At 45.3% G+C, this 15,297-nt stretch overlaps 1 protein-coding gene across 3 annotated transcripts in view; it reads right to left on the minus strand.

The window, feature by feature from the left end:
- LOC144149907 (uncharacterized) overlaps positions 1-14,799 on the minus strand; it is a 43,646-nt gene extending 28,847 nt beyond the window's left edge. The window contains exons 1-6 of one of the 3 annotated variants that reach the window (XM_077681633.1): positions 14,507-14,799; positions 10,536-11,018; positions 6,176-6,258; positions 3,750-3,870; positions 2,017-2,268; positions 33-151 (exon numbers count right to left, since the gene is read on the minus strand). In XM_077681633.1, coding sequence (XP_077537759.1) covers positions 33-151; positions 2,017-2,268; positions 3,750-3,870; positions 6,176-6,258; positions 10,536-11,012 — 1,052 coding nt within the window. In that variant the 5' untranslated portion in view covers positions 11,013-11,018; positions 14,507-14,799. Of the gene's footprint in view, positions 1-32; positions 152-2,016; positions 2,269-3,749; positions 3,871-6,175; positions 6,259-10,535; positions 11,019-13,907; positions 14,386-14,506 lie in introns of those variants that run through there. The other 2 variants (XM_077681634.1, XM_077681632.1) reach the window with 2 other exon arrangements.
- Positions 14,800-15,297: the final 498 nt, after the last annotated feature.

A 15,297-nucleotide genomic window follows, 5' to 3' on the forward strand; every position in this document is an offset into this window, starting at 1 on the left:
TACACCAGCATGCCGTCAGTGGAAACACTTACCTTCGTTGAAACAGCTTTAGCGCCAGCAATGAGAAGAGGGCAATGCTCATGAAAAGCAGAATGAGGGCATAGACGATCTCCTTCAAGGTGTTGCGAATATTGCGCACGGCCCGACGAACCTGGAAAAACAAGAACAAAAAGAAGTAGCCTTGGGCAATAAATCACCACAAGTAGAAACAGATAGTGCACCAAATCCCGAGGTACGAATGCTGAAGCTCCCCTCCCATAGCCCGGTGACACTCAACTTGTCAAGGGGTCCATGAAGATAAAACACGTTTACTTCATTGAAAAGGCTGCTTTGACCTAGTAACAGTACAGTTGGGTCAGCTCTCTGTGCCGACCGTGCCAATGGCCTGCACTGCCAGCTGTGATGCATCTTGCATCCCTTCAACCCTTCAGAAAACAAGTCGACTCTGCTGCTTACGAGGAAGCGAGGAGAGGAGGGGAGCAGCTTTCTTTTTGAACCCCCCCCCCTCCTGGCGCCGCTGTCATTTTTGCATTGTCCCCGCGCCCGCTCGCTCCCACGTTCACTTGTGTCACGTTTGCACTGCTTTGAATTTGACTGGGTGCCTCCTTAACTGCCTCCGTTTTTCCGTGGAAGGGATGTCAGGGCCAATGTCTTGGAAACGTCTGAGTGCCTCTCTGAAAAGGCGACCACTTCGCGGATACATGCTGTGGACAGTGGTGACAGTGCCAGCTCTGACGACGTGGATGTGCAGCCTACTCAGACAGTATCTTCACAGGAGGCCTAACACATGAAACAAACAGTCCTCAAGGACTTTGTTTCCGCCAAGGACCTTTCACTAAGCCCGGCGAAGCACTTAATAAACATGCTCTTGAAGAAGATGTGCGCTAACTTTGTGTGCAGGAAACAAAGATGACTAAGTATGTCTTCTTTTGTGCAAATAAGTTGTAGTGCGATCTTGCTTTCATGCAAATAGAATGTTTTGAGCTCCGTTTTGTCCTTTTTTCGCAAACTACTTATAGGAAGTATTGGTTATAACGATGGAATTTCCTTGGCACTTGGATATTGTTATAAGTGGAGTAGACTATACTACCAATTTTGTTGAAACTTCAAACAAATCACAGAAATGTTAACAACAACGCACAAAGCAGTGGTGACTCCCCAGCCAATCTTCGGTGGTTTTTCTATGATGACATAAAACTTTGTGCGATTGGTGGTTGCCGATCAAGGCCACCGCCCAGAATCATGACCGGGCAGTTGTAGTGGGGCCTCTAGTTACGCTTAATTGTATAACTAGAATGCCAATGTGCAGTTAAACGCTAATAACTAGGTTGTTAGTGCTTGCTCATATAACGTCCCTCCCGTCTACATTACATACCTGCGGCACACAATTCGAAAGTGTTTCGATATCTCTTGCGTTTTTTTCCGGTTAGAAAGCACCCTTCACACGGCTGCTGAGATGGAGAGGAGCGAGTTGTCAAAGGCTAGCATTTTGAAACTGAACCGAGTCGTATTTTGTCTTCACGGCCACTTTAAAAACACTACCATAAAGTTCCAAAACGACGCCCACCCAGATTTCACAAATACGGAATGGGTGATCTTTTGGGTCAGGTGCGAAAAACTACAAAAACTGGCCGCACCACTGACCAAAACTGCGGAAGTGTCGAGAAAAAACAGCAGATGGGCGAACTTCTGGCTCAAGTGTGGCAAGGACAACTAAGTGACCACATCAACACACGAATAGATGATTACCATTTATTTTGTTCCCTCGTCGGCGCTAAAGTAATCGATTTTAGGGGGCGAACGGTCATTGGGGTCTTTTAGTAAATCGAATATTTCACCCCTAAAAGGGGGTGGGCAATGTTTCGGGGGCGGGCATTCACTCGAAGCTTTACGGTAGTCATGGCAAACGAGGCTCTCATCATGCACTGAGAATTTTTATCACCTAGAATGTTTCCACAACACAGTTGTAATCAAGTTCCCCCCCGCAGACTGTGTTAGGAAGCCCCCCCCCCACACCTGCTTGTTCTCGGCGAAGTTGACCATGAGGAAGGGCCGGAGGGGGCGGGTGCAGCGGATTCCCACGTTGGGGAAGCCGCCCATCTCCATGGCGGCGAAGATGACCATGTCGATGAGGGTGACCCCCACCACGCCCATGACCACCAGGTTCTTGGGGTCCTTCCAGAAGACCTCGGCCCGGCTGAAGCTGGCCGCCTGGACCAGCCGGAAGGTGTAGAAGCTCAGGCAGCAGAACTCTATCAGCATCGTGGCCTGCGGGTTAACAAGAGGTGGCGAGGGGGAAGGAAAATCACGAGCCATCCCGCTCCTCTGTGACGGTGGACGACCAGCGAAGCTTCTTAGCACATGACACAGCGGTGACAGTATAGCGTATTTATTCGATTATAAGGCGAGGGTGCAGCTTGGAGAGTAAAAAAAATCACCATATATATATATGCTGTGCTTTGATTATAAGGTGGGGTATGACTTTGAGACTACGGATTTTGGAAAATAGTAACCTCGTCTTATTTTTGAATAAATATGGTAAGTAAATTTGATGACTGATTGACTATGGGGTTTGAGGCGGGACACAGCTCTTGAAACATTTTTTTTTTTAATTTTGAAGTAAACTCTGTGAAACTTGCCAGTTTTGCTGGTTTTTTTTCCCACTGATTTCAAACATGGCATTATTTTTTTTAATCAGTCAATTAGTTTCCAACATAATTTGAGATGATTTGTCATTTTTGGAGGAACAGTAGGCAAGACAGTGTTGGGCATAAAACTGCAATCTTTGTTTTCCAGTACTAGTATGAACCCTGGTGAGTGCAATAAGAGAATCGGTTTTTTTTTGAGAAAGTGATCTTGGGCCTGCTACTTGTCACTGGGGCAAGGGTACCGGGGACTAAAATAGAAAGGAATAATTATGGAATGAAATGACAGTGAAATCGACGAATGAACTATGTATATGCAGTAAGACGAATTAAACGTATTGCACACAACGGGGCACCGAATCAGGTTACCACAGTCCACTTTTCAGCACATGATCATCATCCACATTAAAAAAAAATATGAGACATTATTCCGCAGTCTGTTAAATTCTGTCGCAACCTAGAGCCGAGAACCCAGAGAGGAGTCACTAAGGAATATAAGCGGAACTTTAATTGCTAGGCTTTGCTTCCTGTTGTCAGCCCACGTGCCCAAAATCTTTTTTTTTTGGACAGAGGGAGAGTTTGCAAGCATAGTAATGCTGTCTGAAGATCCTTTCGCTCACTAGAGTACCTTGGGCAAATGCTAAGCAACTGTTCGATAGTCTCTGGACAACTACCCATCGTGTCTGATTGCGTGGAGGTACTTTCGGGTCAATTGTACTCCAAGTTGCAGCCTGTCTAGCGTTATAAAAGCACACTATTATAGTACTCGTTGTTTGTGATTGATGCGTGTACTGTTTTATCTAGAACCGTTCCTTCTTCACACTTTTCCAGTAACAATTTTGATACAAGGGAATACCGCTTTTACGGACGCGCTGTGTGTCTAGGGATCTTATCAGATCGTTTCGGTCGACCAACCGGTCTCCAGGAAATTGCATTAGCTTTTTGACAGGACGCCACTGGCTCCACTAAGAAAGCTTTTGCTTACATCCCACTAATATCTCTCTGTTTACCGAGCGAAATACACCATTGAACACAGCTGAAATTGCACTACCATGCCGTATGCACCTGACACCAATTCTACACCCGACCGGAGTGACTTCTCACCCAGATGGGAAGTTCGCAGCCGTGCACGGCGGGCCGTTCAAACACGGCAAGCAGGTGATTGATCATGATGAAGATGTACAGGACGGTTTGCAGGCCCCAGTGATGATAGACGTTGTAGATTCTGCAGAAGAAAGGGGAAATAAAAGACCGGCCTTGGTTTAGTCCCTACCGAGAGAACATCGAAGCAGTCCGTCTAGTCACCAGCAAAATTTCGGAACTTTGCTGGACTAGAGTTGCCAGAACTGTTGAACCATGCTCTCATTGCTTATAATTATAGACTTTTAGCTTGTTTGGTTATTAGTATTTGTTTGATTTAATCACAATTTTTACTCTAAATCAAAATTTGGGGAGGGGGGGGGGGGGGTTACAGGGGAAAAGATGTACAATGTGCTTCTTGAACAACCTGTGACACAGAAAAGATGCAAAAACACCGTAATCTGTTTTACAGGAAATAAAATTAAAAAGAAAATAACGAAAATAAATGAAAAAACTGCATTTTTCTTCTTGTTGTTATCATTCTATTTTAAACACGCTATTTTCTCTTTTTCCTCCAGTGTGGCACCGTTTACTTGCCCTGTAAATACCATGACAGCAGCCTAGCGCATTTTAACAGAGTGCGAATGAGCAGCATTTTAGCATACACATACCTGTAGTGTATGCCGAATCAAATGCCGAGATTAATGGGAGAGATACCATGGGCTTTAAGCCATCTTCGTTACTTTACAGCTTACGCACTTTCCCCGCTAGGTGTCTGTGGGTATGCCAAGAACAAACACGTGGTCAGTTTTTGCTCATACAGCATAATTTTGAATTTGCACAATACGTTGTGTCCCATCCTTATGGCAGAAACTTTTGATCCCCTATGCCCAAAATGGCGGCCTGCCTAGAAGTCTCCATACTCTTTTTTAAAGGGGCACTCTGGTCTTAAACCCAAATAGTTTATGTGTACAGTTATGATGATAAAAAGTGGAGGACACATGCAGTTTTTTATCCTGATTGTATATTTAAAATTTGTTTTTGTGCAAAACGATCACATTCAAATTTATTTGGATTTTTATATTTGATTTTTTAACAGTTTTGGTAAAAAAAAAAACTGCTGGAGTGATGCAGCTGAACAAGGTACCAGTGAACTGTGCACAAATCAAGGAGTGCAATGAGACTAACGTTATCACTCTATTTGGACTGTAGCAGAAGTTACGACCGTTTGAAGCTTGGGCCTGGAAGGTGGGAACCAGAAAAACTGGTCTTGTTCGCAAGCCCAAATTTCAAACGGTGGAATTTGGAAACTACACCACGCACAGCAATTATTTTAGATTTTTCAATGCAAAAAGTTCAACCATATGAAATCTGATGCCCCAAAGTATATATATATTCACTTCAAGTGAACTAGAGAGCTTTTTTTACACTTGTGCAAACAAGTGGAAAGTTTTCATACGTGTATTGTACTATTCAGTAGATAAGCTTTCCAACCGCAGCAAGAACTATCCAAATTTCCCAAGTTCATCCAGAGATAGCTTTGGTTCCATAGCAAAAAAGTTACTTTTGAGAAAACGAGAAAATAAGCTTACATCTGTAGGCACAAAACTGTCATTGAGAGGGATTTGTAGTGTGACAGCTTGGCAGACACTCACAATAAAACTGCAATAGTATTTTGCTAGTACTTTCTTTAGAACTTGTACATTATAAATAAATGCCGCACATAAATTTAATTTTTCCAGGAAATTTCTTTAAAAAGTTTAGTAGCCATAATTAGGCCCAAACCAGCACCCTCATAGATTTTTTATTACCCAAAGATGAGGGTTTTGACTTTGATAACAGCATTTTTTGACGTGATGCATATCACAGGTCGTATAAATATTTTAGCAGTAAATTCGAACGTGACTCTAGCTATAGAATACACGGACCCTGAATACCGAATTTCCTGACTCGGGCACATTTTTGTTGTTGGTTTCAGCATTATTTGCGAGTACGAAAACAAAACTAGTATACTGCATGAATGAGGCAAAAACAGCGCGAGTACAAAACAGTCTCCTTACAATAGCAACATTTGCCTTCAGATATCAAACACACACACAGCTTAAAGGGCAACATTACACTGCCTAGGCCAGCATTAAAGATATCAAATTATCATGGAAGCATCCAACTGACTCAATTTAACGTTGCCATGTAACGCTTTTTCTACTGGTAAAATTACTCAGTACCCATTAAACTATTATTGTTTAATTTGTTTTGTACCCTTAATGACACAGTGTTTGGTTAAAGGTTAGAAGCATTGCAAAGCTGCCCATTTGCTACTAAGACGGAAATTTCACAAACTGGACCGGTGCTATTTCAGCACTTTTTTGACACCTCTGCTTCGCAACTCAACACGAAGGCGATTCCCGCCAAGGCCACGCAGATGCGAAGCAAAGAAAGCAGCAGCCCACCTGACCGCCTTCTCAGTCATCTGGAAGTCTGAGTGATAGCTGTCCATGGCGTCTCTAACCAGCGCACTCGCTATTATTAAGTCCTGCAAAGGGGAGAAAAAAATAAAATAAAAAAAGAGAATTGCAACACTCAAAGAAAGCTTGCAGTTCGCACTGTAGAAAACCAATATGGGTATGCACGAAAAGCGATAATATTATTACCACTAAAGAAAACAACTCTTTTAGGGTAGTTATGTAACAGTAGTTGCATAATACTACAATTGTTATTTATTATTGAGGGACAGTGGTCTTGAGGACATTTCTTTTATTTTTAGTCTATGTGTTTGCGATTAAAAGATGAAGTGCATTTTAAAGGGACCCAGAAAAGCTTTGTGAAGGTGGCAATCAAATGCATTGAGGTGGTAGAACACATAACGGGGGATTTTTGAGCCAAGTGTGAGCCCCATACGTTGTACTGATAATTTGTAAACAATTTTTGAACATAGCCTTTCTCAGTGCGACACCGCAGCAAGCAGATCGCTGCTGATGACGCAACGGCGAAGCTGCCCCCTGATTCGCCCAATCGTCGGCAAGGTCGGCTGCCGGCGACAACACCGCCATTGGCTTCCGGCTGCTCTTCCTCCTTCCTGCGCGATCCCGAGGCAAAGGCGGCAAAGGCGGCTCCGCAGCGATTGGCGCGTGCCTAGGCGCAGGAATGTAGCTAGCGCAGAACGGAAGTCGAGCGTCGCGATGTCACATGGCTATTCCCAGTGTTTCCAGCTGCTTTGAAAGAAGCAGAGAGGGAGGAGGAGTTGATTGGCAAGGGGGGAGAGGTGCATGCCGAGCATCCCCCACCTGCGCCGACTGCCCAGAGCCCGAGACGCTAGAGCACTTGCTGTGCTCTTGCCCGCAGCACGACACCGCAAGAGCACAACTCCGGGCCGCACTCCAGCGACTTGGTGCCCCAAGCCACAAGTTAGAAGACTTCCTGTTCCCCACGGGACCGGACGCCATCCGACGGGAGGTCTTCCAGCACGTAGTCGACTTCCTGGTTACAACAGGACTAGCGCTGCGTTTGTAGCCATCGAGTCATGGACTAAACGAACGCGATATAGACTATCTCCCACTCTCCTACCGCTCTTCTCTTCCCCCTTCTCTCTTCCTATCCTTTGAAGCCCCAATCCCCTTCCCTGGACTGGGTCGTATGAGGGTGAACTCCCCGTTGAGTTCAACAATATCCCCAGGCCTTTTCTCTTCCCTCCTTTGTTAATAAATCACCACCACCCCCACCACCCCCAGGTGCATTTAATTGCTTCTGGTGCAGCTAATACTGAATGTAGATCAATAATTCCAACAGCATTGCATCGCTATATTGGTGCTGCGCGACAATACAGGCCTTTTGTAACTTTTACAAAAGGCTTTTCTGGGTCCCTTTAACATCCTGAGCACAAATATGCACCCAGTTTTCATCCCTGGGGTGTAAGTTTAGGGTTGTGCAACGTGTTATGCCATTCCGTTTCCGGCAACTTTTTCATTACCTACCTATGAAATGCTCGAATACCTTTTACCCTTTTGTGCTCTAGAAGGACCAGGGAGTGCAACTAAACCACGGAAGTAATTTCAGCCTTCTTTCTCCAGGCAATGTAAACTTCTTAAATGTCAGGTCATCAACTACCAATGTTCTCATAAAAGCAACAGCATCATATCTTGTGCTAGCAAAAACAAATTCCTTATTTTTGTGGTTTTATTACGCTGTTCAGTTCTTAAGGGGGGACACTGGTCTTAAAACAGCCTCTCTTAATTTTCTAGTAAACTTTGTGAAACTTGTCAGTCTTGCTGCTTTTCTCCCACTGATTTCAGATATGCCATTATTTTCTCAGTAGGTCAATTAGTTCCCAAGATAATTAGCACTAATTAGCCACTTTCAGTCAAGCAATAGACAAAACAGTGTTGGTCATAAAACTGTAATCTTTATATTTTCCAATACTATGAACCCTGGTGAGTGCAATAATCGAAGCAGTTTTTTGATGCATCGCTTGGAACTAATTTTACAGCTCGTTAAACTTTGGTAGCACCAGTGGCAAGGAGCCATTTTGAGTGCCCATTTCAAACACCAAAGTTTAACGAGCTGTAAAATTAGTTCCAAGCGATGCATCAAAAAACTGCTTCGATTGTTGCACTCACCAGGGTTCATAGTATTGGAAAAATATAAAGATTACAGTTTTATGACCAACACTGTTTTGTCTACTGCTTGACTAAAAATGGCTAATTAGTGCTAATTATCTTGGGAACTAATTGGCCTACTGAGAAAATAATGGCATATCTGAAATCAGTGGGAGAAAAGCAGCAAGACTGACAAGTTTCACAAAGGTTGCTTGAAAATTAAAAGAAATTGTTTTAAGACCAGTGTCCCCCCTTAAGCTCTCAAATGGAGCAAAAATGACACAAATCCGGCCAGTACACCACAAGATATTGCAGCCAACAATTTACCTCACGGGAAAAAAAAAAGTGGTTCTGAGAAAACACGGCACGAAATTTGAAAACATAGGCAAAAAATGGTCATTTAGGCAACTTCAATGGGCGACAGTATTCAATAATATTTTGCAGGGACATTCTTTGGGACCTACAGACTGCAAATAAGATTAATACCAAAAATTGATTTTTTTTTTTCGGTCATCAAGCAACATTCGGTCATCAACATTTTCGGTCAACATTTTCGGTCATCAAGCAACGGTCATCAAGCAACCAGGTCGATCCCTTTAACCATTTATTTGTTGATACTTGTATTACAGGAGGTCACCCTGTAGTCTCTGACATCGGGACCTCCTCCTGTTCATAAACACTGTGTGTTCTTTCTTTCTGCAAATAATAAAACACCATCAGACCGAATCGAGAGTATTAAAATAGACCCAAACACACTCAAACCATACCAGTAAAGCAGAGAACCCAATCCGCGCTGTTATTGACATTGCTAAATCGGTGCCGAAACCTGTGCCATGCCCCCGCTGTCGATCCTTTACAACAGGAATGCACCACAAGCAAGAGACCAATTCTGAAAAAGCCTGCAACATTTGTAGGACGTGCCTGCGCTGTGCGCGGATCTCAATAACAGGGCCATGCTATCAGGTAATGCGGCGGTCAATTGAGGCTGCCGCTTTCCTGGTTTGTAAATTTTAGCTCGCGACCTCACGTATGCTGCTGGTATCACCACCACCCCTCCTGCTAGTGCGTGCCGCATTACTTTTTCTTGAATAAAAGTAAAAAAACTCTTCTCAGGCAACATCAATTTCACCCCCAAAAAGTCTAATTGCCCCACCCCGCCTTTTTTTTTTTTGCAGACACCCATGGAAAGGTGTGCTATGATAAAACCTCACAAGGCTTGACGATCAATTGGATGTCCTTTCAGCGGTGGTTGGATGCACTTTTAGCTTTTGCACTTTTCTCAACTTTCTTTAGATTATCTTATAGCTTCAAAAACTTAATAATGACACAATTTCAGCATCTATTCACCACCAGCGTCATCAAAGGGTCGGTAAATTTTTTTTTTTGCATTAAAGCCAGGCCACGCAGCAAGTATATAAGGCAAAACATCGATTGCGGTGGGCACAGATGAGCGATGAGATACTATCACAACGAAAAATAACGCAGGCTGCAAAGCTTTGCAGCTGCAATGGTAAAGGCAACCAAACGAGCACCAGATGGATGAGATGATGACGGATTCACTCCGCAGCCACGCCATGCTTGTCTGCGCAGTGGAACGCTGATCGCAACGTCTTTCTAACTCTGTCAGCCAGGCACGCACTGCATTCCACAATAAAATTGAAGGCGTTCTACTCAACGTGAAAGCTGTTCGAAGTGCAGAGCAGTGATTCGCCATAACGAGCTGTAGTACCGTTATCTGCTCGCTGCTACCACCCAATACAATTCAAATTTCCCGCCTTCGCAGTGCCTGTGCGCCCCCTGCCTGAAACTGCGCCAGCGGGAGAGTTCTGTTCATTTTGTGCTTGCTTTTCCTCCCGCACGTGCCGGCGTTGCACTGCCACTTTTTTTCACTTACTATCGTAAAAACCAACCTAAATGACATCACTAAATGAACGCGGGCGCTACCGGTTAATCGCATATATTTTGCCTCAAATGTACCTGCAGTTTTCCTTGCGCTAAACGGGGAGATGTATGACAAGCGCCAGCGGTTCATGAGCTTCGAACACTTATGACTATATAAACCGCTTGGCTTTCGAAGTCTCTGGGTTACGACGTGACGACAGAACGCCGTATGGCTCTACTGGGTCCGGCGAGTGAGCTACAACGAAAAGGCGAGCCCCTAAAGCGCTCTGCACTTAAAAGGACAACACGCCACAAAGTTTCCACCCGGCGCCCTCACCCTTTCCAACACGGGAGTGCCTTCCCCTTCCCTAAGCTGCGCCAGGGCATCCTTCGCATCCAGGTCGATCCCGGTGTGCTCCCCATCTTTCCGGAAGGTCACCGCAGGCTCCCCGCGGACATCCAGCTCCGCATTCTTGTCTCGGAGTATTCGTTCGCGGACGACCGCGTCGAAGCTGGAGTAGCTGCCCGTCGGGGTGTTGTCATCCGTCGGGCTGGCCGAGCTCGCCGTGGTCGTCCCGGCCGGCTTGAGCGCGCTGGCCGCCAGGCTGAGCCTCCGGTTGAACGCTTCCGGAGCCAGGCTGACCCTGCGGCCAAGGAACAGTTCGGGGGGAATGTAGCTGCCCCGCCGCTCCGGCAACAAGCTCTCCCGCCGCACGGAGAGTGAGTGCGCCGCTGTGGCCGCCGACAGGCTCTCTCGGCGGGCGGCGACAAAGCCCTCGGGGACCAGGCTGTCGCGGCGGGTACCGGACATCATCTGCGACTGGGGGGGGGAGACGCGCCATGTGGCAGTGGCTGTTAGCATCATGTTCGTGGTTTGAGCAAAAAAAAATGAGTTCAGTATAAAACCTATTCATCTTCACAGCGCACAAATAACGGGACAAAGAGGAGGATAACACTGGACAAGTGTTATCCTCCCCTTTGTCCCGTTATTTGTGCGCTGTGAAGATGAATCTGTACCAACTAGCCCGGTTTTCCATGCCACTTTAAAACCTAGTAATCACGCGCGAAAGGTTCATTTGGCTTGAGTTCGCAAGGACTGCGTACACAGTACAGTCCGTGCTGCTTGGTGCAAATTTCACCACGAATTCCCTGCTTGTGCAGCAAAAAGACTGATTTTCGTTGCTGCCGCGAATCGCCAAGCGGCATTCACAGGGTAAGTTCAGCCATTCTAAAAATTTTGCAATTTCTGGCAGCAACGAATTCGCAGGGAAAGTCACACCATGCAGAATGGACTTATTTCCTGAAGGTTTGGTTGATTGGATGCAGCCTGTCACTTCTGCCGAAAGGCACGCACAAACAGCCTAACCGGCACGCTATCTGCAGTGACAGTGAGTGACATGGCATGCAGGAGATCGCGTGGCGTGACATCCCACCTGTATATTTTGATAAAAAACAGCATCCAACGAGGATGAAGAAAGGACTTCACAAGTGATGAATTCCTTTGAACTGTGCTGAGCTCCTTTGACCACTGAATACCTGAGCTGTGGATTCCTTAATTCATCCTTGTTTAGGTGCTTGTTTTTCATCAAAATATGCAGAACCAACTAGCCTAATTTTAAACATTAGTCACACCTGCCACACTTGCGCTCTGGCAGCTCAAGGTCATTGCGACGTAATGAATGACCTTGAGAAACAACATAGTAGAGCTTTCTCTCTAAAAATAACAGGGACATGACTCCTCAAACATGTAGGGGCTAAACCATGCCTCAAAACAACACAACCTAAGGTAGACCAAATGCGTTTTTTTACACTGAGTCCCCTAGATTTTGTCTACACCTCCTAAATTACTTCACAATACTTCCGTTCAGCCAGATATACCTGATATACCAATAGCTGAGAGTCAGCACTGTTTTCTGCAGTTTTTTTTCTTCACCTATGCTTGTTTAGGACGTTTTGTATGATGAAAAATTGTGTATGAAGACAAGAGTACCATTGGTGGTGGTGCCAAGGTAGTTAAGACAGCTTGTGCATCGATATCTTGCATCTAATTCTTTTATTGCGTCACAGCGATTGGCTGGTTAATAAAAAGCTTCAGTTCTTCCAGCAGTGCTTGCTTGAGGGTTGGTACATCTAAACTGCAAGAACACCGCACTGATTGGGTTTACAAATACGAAAGGCGGAAGAAAGAGACAACACATGCACACGGAAGCGCAACCATTTATCATCTCTCTTCTCCTCCTGCTTGTGTTTGTAAACCTAATCAGCGTAGTTTCACAGTTTCTATCAGCATTCAAGTTTTGAGTCCTATGTTGCTGAATGCCTTATCCTTCCACACACTCAAGCCACTCAGCCAGATATGCTGTTCTAGAAATGCGGCATCTGTATGGTCTGACACAATGTGACATCTCCGTGAAGACTGCCAGATAAAATCATTCAAAGCATTGCGGTAACAAACATGGAGGACTCAATTACGGTATAAATGTTTTAAATTTTCGGTTTTCCTTTTGAGGCAGCACATAACAGGCACAAGACACTTGTGCTACTGCGACTGGACTCAAGTTTGATTCCCGGACTACGGCAGCCACTTTTCTGATGGAGGTGAAAAGCAAAAACGCCCGTGTACGAGATTTCGGCGCACGTTAAAGATCCCCAGGCGGTAAAAATTAATCTGGAGTCCTCCACTATGGTGCGCCTCATTGCTGCGTTGCGTCGGCGCCTCAAACCATACAATCAATCAATCAGCGACTGAATTCTCGGCTGGGGGAAGTATGAAGTTTAAGAGCAGTGTATGTAGTGACAAAAGTAAAAATGCTTTCACATGCTAGCGTTGAAAGTGTGTGCACACAACAGCTTTAAGCAACACCGATTTTTTTTTTGCTTCGGTGCAGAATTAATAGATCATGCAAGGTAATACGTGAGGCCACATCATGTCTTTTCGCACTACAGCTATTGTATGCATTTTCATACTCTGCGTGTAGTCGCAAAAGGCCGCTTCATATTTGTTGTGTGCCGTGTGCAACGCTCTAGCCGTACACTAAACGTTTGCTGAACGCATGGACAATCACCATTGCACAAAGCTTTTTATGGTGCAGAGACGGTTTGCAGTGATACAAAGGCTTTTTTTTTTGTCATTAGCAAGACTAGCAAGTACTAGTGTCGACCTTGGCATTATAAAAATAGACTACAAAATCTGATCCACATGGATGCCAACAAGATACAATTATGTGCAGCAGAGCTTTAAAAATATTTTCGTAAAGTAGAGAACACCTGTTGTTTATACGAGTCTGTCATCTGTCATTTATAATTTACTTATTACGAATGATAAAGACAAGCAAAAAATAATGAGGCTCAACCGTGCATTCAGTCAATTTTCCACCGCTATGCCCTATCTCACTTATCGGGTCTTGAACCTTATCAATTAAACTTTTGAAGGCATGTATCATTGGCACTGAGATTATTTGTCGGATGTAATGAGACGGCGGCTGAAACGATCCAACATAGGCTCAGTTTGAATTCTAAAGGGCATTAATGTCTCAAACTTTTTTGCAGAGAGAATTTAATGACTCGGGAGAAGGAACACTTCTACGTGCTACCCAAAATTTAAACAAAATAAAAAAAAAACATCAGGACAAACTGAAAGAGGCAATATTGTCTTGCACAGTCAGTCTTCACAGATTGAGACGAGAAGTTATAAAGTAAAGGATCTTACCAGAATCATGCTTCGCATCATGGTTGGTTGCTTGACTTGGGCGCTGGGCGTGCCAGCGCGAATTCACAACACAAACAGCAAATACAGCGCGGCACTGGGCAGGAGAGCCGGCGAAAAGTCACAAAACCGCGACAGTATGCGCACTATTCAAAGATCGATCTAGCTCTGACGCTCGCGCGCAGTGCGCGATCGCGGCGCATAGCAGCGCAGCATTGTTTCTTAATTCTGTCTTGTCTCTGCTTTCATTCATTGCAAGCTTCACAGCGGGTGGGAACAGCTACGAAGGGGCAAGGGCGCACGCATCAACGAAATGACGACCGCCCCCTTTGTTCGCCCATGGCTTGTCCGCTCGTTCTGAGCGCTCTCCAAGACACTTGTTGCCGTCTCACGACAGCGGGAAGACGTCTCGATCAAGCCCTTGCACCGCGCGCACGTCTACATCAGTTCAATCCTGCGAACGCCGCAAACTTCGAGTTTTATTACAACCACACTGACGACAAAGATCGGGCTTGAAAATAGCAACTTTCGGGCCGTGCACTAGAAGCGCATTCTCGCGATCATAATTAAAGAGAACGGAAGATATTTCGGCGCTTCGCTACCTGTTGTCACTTGGCCGAGCGCCGAATGCCGGGAGCGTCGCTGCGCTGCCTTCCCGGAGTCGCGCGTACGATTTGAACATGACGTCTCGGAGTATTTGTCACGATGCAAGGCAGGTTGTAGGTGCAGCGATCACGTCTCCATTGCCTAGGCGTCGACCGCTGGCATGTCTCAAGCGGCCGGCGTAAGTAAAACGTGCCAGGCCGACTTGACCACAGAACACGGAGACTTGACAGCTCACGCACCGTACAGTACGGCAAGTGCGGAACGCGTAAACAGGTGAATCCACCGAATCCACCCCCTTGGATGAGAGCCAGCCCGCTACGAGCGCAGTGAAGCCAGCGAAGCGCGTAGGTAGTTGGCGTTGACACATACACGTATAAATTTTATGCATCATCGCATAATCATTAGTTTTCTGCAATAACGAAAAATAAATAAAGAAATTTGGTAGTTTGCTTGTTTTACTAGTTTTATTGGTTTTGGTTCTATCGCCGAGCCGACTGGTTGTAGCCGCCACAAATGGTTTTATTTCGGCATTTGTGACTTCAAGCACATGTTTGCGTGCAACATTACGCTTTTCACGCTCCCTATTTCCATAGAAAAAAAAATCAGACCTCAGAAAAGGAACAGGCAGAGCAGGAAAACGCCCTTCGTTTTAAATCGTCTCTAGGCACGAGGCAGGATCGGCCTTGCTGTTGCTGTTACTTTGCACATGACTTTGCAGTTCGACACCAGTTTTATATTTCCCGGCAACTCATAAAGGTTTGAACCCTGCGCTCGGTGTTCGAACCCA

This window comes from Haemaphysalis longicornis, unplaced genomic scaffold (assembly GCF_048455015.1).
Source record: "Haemaphysalis longicornis isolate Haplotype H1 unplaced genomic scaffold, Haemaphysalis longicornis Haplotype H1 scaffold_8, whole genome shotgun sequence".
NCBI lineage: Eukaryota > Metazoa > Arthropoda > Arachnida > Ixodida > Ixodidae > Haemaphysalis > Haemaphysalis longicornis.